Raw genomic sequence first — 7,411 nt, forward strand, 5'->3', positions numbered from 1 at the left:
CGAAGTTCAACCGGACGCCAACTTCAGCTTCGTGCCTGGTGCCTGGAGCTTGGCCTAAGCCACGCCCCTTCGGTTGCGCCACGATGACGTAAGGCGCAAAAAAAAGCTCATATGTCTTCACTGCAGCAGCAGAGACCACAAAGTCCAAAGGTGCAAAACACTAAAAATGAAAACACAACTAAAAAAAAATTGACAGACAAAATAACAATAATAATGATAATAATTTCAAGACGAGAGTTTTAAAACAGGTCCTTCTTGTCTTTGGAAATAGAATGCACTGTTTGTCTGTTTGTTTATTATTGTTTTTTGTTGTTTTGTTGCAGTCTTTGACACAAACCGACTTAAAATCATTCATTCATATAAGTGTAACTTTGGCTGAAATTAATTTTTGCCCTCACTGCTATGAGGAGTTTTGAACGTTTCCCCCACTCAGTAAAGTCCTTGAAATTGGAAAAAGTTACTGTAGTTTCCAGAACCATTTTTCACCTGTTAAAGAACTTGCAGCCACAAACGATACAAACTAAATGCATTAGGCTATAACTCTCCTCAGCTGAACAGTTGCTTTAGGCAAAATGATTCAAAAAGCTTCGAGGTCAGGGGTCCTCAGTCCTGGTCCTGGAAGGCCACAATCATGCATGTTTTAGTTGTTTTCTGCTCTCCAGAAGGTCTTCACATATTTCGCTGGTTACTTAGTCACAAATACTCAGTATTTAGTGGGAAAATTTGAAAATTTGTCTATTTTCTTGCAATTTACCCACAATTTTGAGTTGCCAACTAGTCTCCAACTACGCACGGTAGTCATGTGTGCGAGGAAAGAGTAACGGAATAAGTACATTTCCATGAGGAGTGCCTGCACTCAGTTTGATAGATATAATGTTTTATTTCTAATACTGTCTTTTGTCTTTCTGAGACATAATCTAATTTCAAAGTTGGGTTTTAACAACCTAGAGCTACACTCTGGGCTGTCAAGGGATGATTGTGCTAATAGGCGAAGAGAAGCTGACAAACAAAATCTATAGCCATTCTTTGTTTTTAAAGGGATAAGACAGTATGTAGGGAATGTGCAGCTGTGTCATCTTTCGACCAGCTGGCACAATCCGCAAACTGTAGGATATCAATTCCCAAAGATGGGATCTGGACCCAGCTGCAGGTCATAAAACACAAAGTGGAGCTCTTGAGATGGTCTCTGGATGTCATTTTAAACTGTACAATGATCGCGACGCTAGCACATCGTTTTTATTATTATATGTATCATTACTGTTCTTTATAAAAAGCAAATTAGAAGTATGATCTGAGTTTCTTAGGTAAAAACAAATGGCTACTTAGTAAACCTCTTTAAAGTTTGTGCACACCAGATCCACTGGGATGTCTTCAGTAGCTCAAAAGTAAACATAATACTGATATTTAGGCAACAAAAAATTATCTGCCTCCTATTCAAAAGAAAGTGCTACATAGAGTAGGAAGTAGTGCCTTAAACTATCAGAAACCAGTTCCTGTTGAATATGGGTATTAAGTGAAATATTATCCATCTATCCGTTTTCTTTTACCTGCTTCTCCTTTCCAGGTCACGGGGAGCTATTGCCTGTCTCCAGCAGACACTGTGCGAGAGGCAGGGGACACCCTGGACAGGTCCATCACAGGGACGAATGGAGACAAACAACCACTCACACCTAGGGACAATTTTGAGTTACCAATTAACCTAACGTGTGTAGTTTTGGTCTGCAGGAGGAAACCGGAGTACTCAGAGAAATCCCACAGTTAGGGCATTCAAACGCCACGCAGACAGGCCTGGAGGTGAACCTGCGACCTTTTTGCTATGAGGCAACAGCTCTCTCCGCTGCCCTGCCGTGTCGCCCAAATAAAACATTATAAAAGAAACAAAAACAAATACAAAAGTGGAAACACAACATTTCAGATATGAATCCATAACAAAACCAGAAATGCTACAACACCACTGAAAACACACTGTTGCTTCAAACTAAATTATTTTATAGAACTTAAATGTTTTATAAAATTGTTGTATTTTATGTTTTGTTGTCAACATTTGAGAAGACACACACACACAGAAAGACCTGTGATGCACTAGCCACCTCGCCCTGCTCTTTGACAAATAACAGCTGAAACAGACTCCAGCAACCTGCGATCCTGTACATGACTAATTGGTTTTGAAAACTAATGAATAGGAAGTTTGTTTTTTTTTTTTACTTTGTGTACAGGGTACATTCCACAGAACCTGGGCTGCGGTAACTTGGTGGTCAGTGCTGCGGTCTTGCAGCCCAGACTGCAGCAGGAAGGGCGTCTGGCGTAAAACAATTGCCAGATCTTTCATGAGGGTTTGCTTGCTGTGGCAACCCCTGAAGAAGGGAGCAACTGAAACAACAACATGACCATCAGAACGATAATCCTGGTTTAAAATGGTTTTCTTTTTTTGTGAGGGTCAAAGGTTTTTTTTTATCTGATGGACTAAATTTCATGATGCCCCAACTGGAGTGTTTGCTCTCCTTTATATTGTTTGCTTTATACACAAATGACTGTAAAAGTCAACATACTTCATGTCCCAAAATAAAATTTGTTGATGACTGAAACTGGAATATGCCCCAGTCGTGGAGTGACTACTAAAATTTGTTTTCTCTCAGATATGGGAACAGATTTTAGGACAAACTGTCTCCATGTGCCGATTAATGACTAAAGTTCTTGCTTTGGGAACATTTTTACTGTGAGGTGACAGAGCTAACACCACACAGCAGGGCCAACTAATTATTTACAGAATTGAACAAAAGTTTTAAAGAGTCAAAAAACACACATGGTGACAAAAATCCTTTAAAATTCTTTAAATATGTTGACTAATGTTACCAAAGCTTTAGTCATAACAGACAAACCTACAATAACCATAAAAACTGTAAGATAGATAAAACAGCTAAATATTTTTCTTGCTCATAATGCTCCTAACAGTTTTATGGTACATGCCATGTTTCAAACACAAAATATATGCCAAAAAAACTTTATTGATTTAAAACTTAAAGCCATCAACAATACAACAGGTATAAAAACAATAATGTTGAAATGTTTATTATGAGAAAGAGAGATGATTGAAAGCAGTCAGAGTAACATTTTGACTTCAAGAGGAAACAATATAGTGAAAACTGATGAAAACTTTATTTGAACAGAGGACAGAAACAGCGATGGTTACAAAAGTGCTAACAAGCTAAGTGTTTGCATGGTTCCAGTGAACTGGGAGCACTGGTCTTGCCTCAGTGGCTCTGAGCGTGTAGTCTGGGAGCCCTGGGTGGCCTCACAGCTCACAGAGCCCACCTTCCTCCACTGGTCTGCAGGGAGCCTCAGGGTGCTGCTCCAGCTGTAAAGGCCGTCCTTCTGCAGCACCCCAGGGCTCCTGCTCTCCTCCAGACTGCTGCTGCTACCGTCCACCTTCCAGGACAGCCTCCAGTCTGAGGGAAAGCCCTTGTTGGCCAGACACATGAGAGTGGCCTCCCCCTGCTTCAGCTCCTCACTGGAGGACGTGGACCACTCAGCTGTCAGTCACCTAAACACTTTCATTATCAGAGTTCAGTTTCTGCCAGATGTGTTTCCACCTCACTAGTCACTCACTCACACGTTGTTTCACTTCCTTTTCAGAAACTTTTCATGCACATGAATATGCACATGGTTTTTGTAAAAATGTGTGGTAGTTAAAGTAAAACAAGCCAATGTAGAAATGTTCCAAGCACAATTTTTAACAGCCTTAAAAACAAATGATTTTGAATAGATAAAATCATCAACATGCTGACTTAAACTGATCTTCAAGTTAAGAAAAATAACTTTGTAAAAAAAAAACTTGCAATAAATTATTATCAGATTTTGAAATATTACAAGAGACTATAAATTATTCTGACTTTTTTTCTAACAGTTTATAATTGTTTATCTCTATTTGAACAACAGTTTAGTTTATTAACATTTAATATTTTAAAAAAAGAAGGATGAGAAATTTGAAATTATTCACTGGTGCAACTAAAGTTAAACAATCCATTCCTGCGATTTCTAAAGATTTGTGAAAAATAATCTGTACAGAGAGTGTTTCTAAACATCAATATTAGCTCTGAAAATTATTTAAAATCACATGATCATTGTCTTTACATCAAACACATGCCGTTTAAATATAAACATCTTTTAAAAAACCTACTTAATATGAGATTAAATTTGAACTTAAATCCATTATTTTTCACCAAACAAGTTTGATATAAACTCTTTGACACATTGTGGAAACACAACTGTCAAAATAATACTTTACCTAAAAAAATACATATATGTTTTTGTTTCATATAGATGATCTAAGTTTGAACTGATGGTGTTAATTTCTAAATTTCTAAACATTAATTTTGTATATATCAAAAAAATATGTATTTTTACTTGTTAAAAATTTGAAGAAGAAGAAAAACAACAACACAAGTTTTTAAGAGCAACAGATCACATTTAAACTTACTTCCAACATCCAGTCTGGTTCCTCCACCGAACGAGTACCACAGTGACACAAACTGATTGAGCCGCCGTACAAAAACCTCTGACTGGAGAGACACGGCTCCCTGACTTTGACACAAACACATTTGTCAGAATCATTCAGCGTTTTTAACCAAGTCATATAGAAGGAAAACATTACAGCAAATGTCTAACACAAGAAGATTAGCTTTAAAAGGTAAAATACATTTACATTTAACTTCTAGCTTTAAGAATTTATTTAGTTTAAGGCAAAAATGCAGCAAAGGTCTGTACAAAAAACTTAAAGCACAAAACTTTTTCTACTTGTTTTTTGATAATATAACAGATCTATTGATCTGCAATTTTGCAAGACTATTACACACATATATATATATATATATATATATATATATATATATATATATATATATATATATATATACATATGGATACATATTTTAGATATATTTCGTGCAGAAGAGATAAGACTTTTTTAAATACATCTAATCTGCATGAACACAAAATCTTACATGTGTTGGGAAATTGTTCCTTTCAATCTTCAGTCATCCAACAATTCCTACCTTAATTCCAAAAGATAATTCCTTTGATCTTCAGTTTTCATATTTTACTTATTCTCCTGTGTGTATTTTTTAGTGATTTAGAGTTTCTTCTTTTTTTATACAGTAGCTCAGTATTTCTTCAATGTTGTGTTTTTTGTGCCCTCAGACTGCTCACAAGCACAGAAATAATGAGAATTTCACCCGCTGGGGCTCAAGAAAGGGCTATACTATCCATCTTCCATTTTGTTTTACCTGCTTCTCCTTTCTGCATCGTGGGGAGTTAGTGTCTATCTCCAGCAGTCACTCTGGCAAAAGTGGGGGATACCCTGGACAGGTCGTAAGTCCATCACAGGGACACGTAGAGACAAATGACACATATAACCATTCACACTCTCAATCACACGAAGGGACAATTTTAGCATTACTAAATAACCTAACATGCATGTTTTTGGTCTGCGGGAGTAAATCCATCTGAGCATAGGAAGAACATGCAAACTCCACCAAGAAAGGCCCCAGGTTAGGATGAGATCCTGCAACCTTCTTGCTGGGAGGTGACAGCTCTAACTACTTTGCCGCTGCGAGGGCTATGCTGTCTTAGTAAAATTTAAAATTAAACATCTTCATAAATCTTTTCTGTAATGTGTGAAATAAAATGGTAAAAATGCATAATATTACTAGTAAGTGATTTTTAACTTAGTAAGAACCATCATCATGTTGATCCAAGTTCATTGAGTTGCAATTCTGAAATGTGGGTATGCAATCGATGTAAACAAATCACTCAGTTAAATCTTCCGAAAACCACGTAGTCTGTGTAGGCAAACAAATATGGAAGAACCGTGCAAGCGCAGAATCTCAAATAAAACATTTTGGTGGAATAAATGAGTGAATCTGCTGTTGTTCTATTTTCAGTCACTTCAGCTGTTTCCGCAGGTAAACAAACACAATTCTAATTTGTTAGATTGTTGACATTTAAGAAGTATTTTATTCTAAATACATTTGCAAAGAAACATGAACAAAATACCTTAAAGATTCCCCAGTGCAGCCTGCATGTAATTTGCATAAGAAGAGTATTTTAGTCAAGAACAATCTAAAATTTTAATTTAATTGTTTTACAAACAAATATTATGTTCCATATTCATATTAGGACCGGCCTTTGGTCCCCATAAGGACTACTGGTCCTGAATGCAGTTGATTATAGCAGGAATGGTCAACAAAACCAAAGTACACACACACACACACACACACACACACCTTAGAAAGCAAAACCAAAAATAACTTTTTATCTAGGATTTAGTACTTTTTTTAAGACAAAAAAGTGCAAATAATATTTTAGAAACAACAGCTGAATGGAAATTGCACTGGCCCAAACACCAAGGTAAAGAAAATATGTATATTTGTATTTGTATTTTAGTTTTCCGGAAGATTTTATTACTTATACTTCGTACGTTTTTATTATGTTTGTTCCTTTATTTATTTTTGTTGGTTTGTTGTTGTTTAATTATTGCGCCAGTTGTCTTGTCTGTAAGTTTCTCTGTTACGTTTTGTCCTGCGTCGTAGTGTTTTGGACTTCGGCGGCCACCGTTGTTCGCGCTTCGTATTTTGAACATGGCGGAGCCTATTCTCCGTTTGTCAGGAACTGTGTTAGCTTCCCTCATGTTCCAACATGTAAACAGTGACTCGGACGTGGTGAGAAGCCCTTTCATAACTTTGTAAAGTTCATGCTTTTTTTTCTAGTTTAAGTGGAGCTCAAGGAGCTTGGTCACGCTGAGTGTTGTCAGCTCTGCAGGAAAGTTAGCAAACACGACCTTAGTGTCTCAACCTTTTCAACTACTAGTTAAAGTTCACTAATTTGCCTTTAAATTTTCAGAAAAATAATTTGTCTGAAATTTTGTATTATGATTTTTTATGATATAGGTTGGTGGAAGGAAAGTGTAATTACTGTTTTAATGCATTTAAATCCGTCTGTGCAACTTTATAAAAATAAAGCTAACTGCTCTCTGTCATGCATTCCAGACTTCATTTAACTATCCTGTTAAACTAAGTGAAATGAAGTACAGAGAAGAACAAAACACATTGTGAAAATTATTAAATACACAAATAAAATATGTGAACTATGTCAGTAAATTCGGCAGACATTTGGCCTAAACAAATGGTTATATTTTACAACCAACCACTGTGTTGTGATGGAACAACTTGTGTCAAGATGCAGCATATACAGGTGCTGCTCAAAAAATTAGAATATCATGAAAAAGTAGATTGATTTCAGTAATTCCATTTAAAAAGTGAAACTTGTATATTATATTCATACATTACATACAAACTCATATATTTCAAATGTTTATTTCGTTTAATTTTGATGATTACAAATGACAACAAATGAA

General features: G+C 36.2%; 1 protein-coding gene and 1 gene segment (V, D, J or C); one reads left to right on the top strand and one right to left on the bottom strand.

Moving 5' to 3' along the window:
- Positions 1 to 3,034: 3,034 nt before the first annotated feature.
- Positions 3,035 to 3,535, bottom strand: LOC112450899. The segment is given in 1 exon segment: positions 3,035 to 3,535. A coding segment is annotated over 1 exon segment (291 nt).
- Positions 3,536 to 6,593: 3,058 nt separating this feature from the next.
- Positions 6,594 to 7,411, top strand: part of abraxas1 (abraxas 1, BRCA1 A complex subunit) — a 5,570-nt gene continuing 4,752 nt past the window's right edge. The window contains exon 1 of the mRNA XM_017427396.3: positions 6,594 to 6,716. Within this exon, the coding sequence (XP_017282885.1) occupies positions 6,636 to 6,716 (81 nt within the window). The 5' untranslated portion in view covers positions 6,594 to 6,635. The remainder of the gene's footprint in view (positions 6,717 to 7,411) is intronic.

Source organism: Kryptolebias marmoratus, linkage group LG14 (assembly GCF_001649575.2).
Source record: "Kryptolebias marmoratus isolate JLee-2015 linkage group LG14, ASM164957v2, whole genome shotgun sequence".
Taxonomy (NCBI): Eukaryota; Metazoa; Chordata; class Actinopteri; order Cyprinodontiformes; family Rivulidae; genus Kryptolebias; species Kryptolebias marmoratus.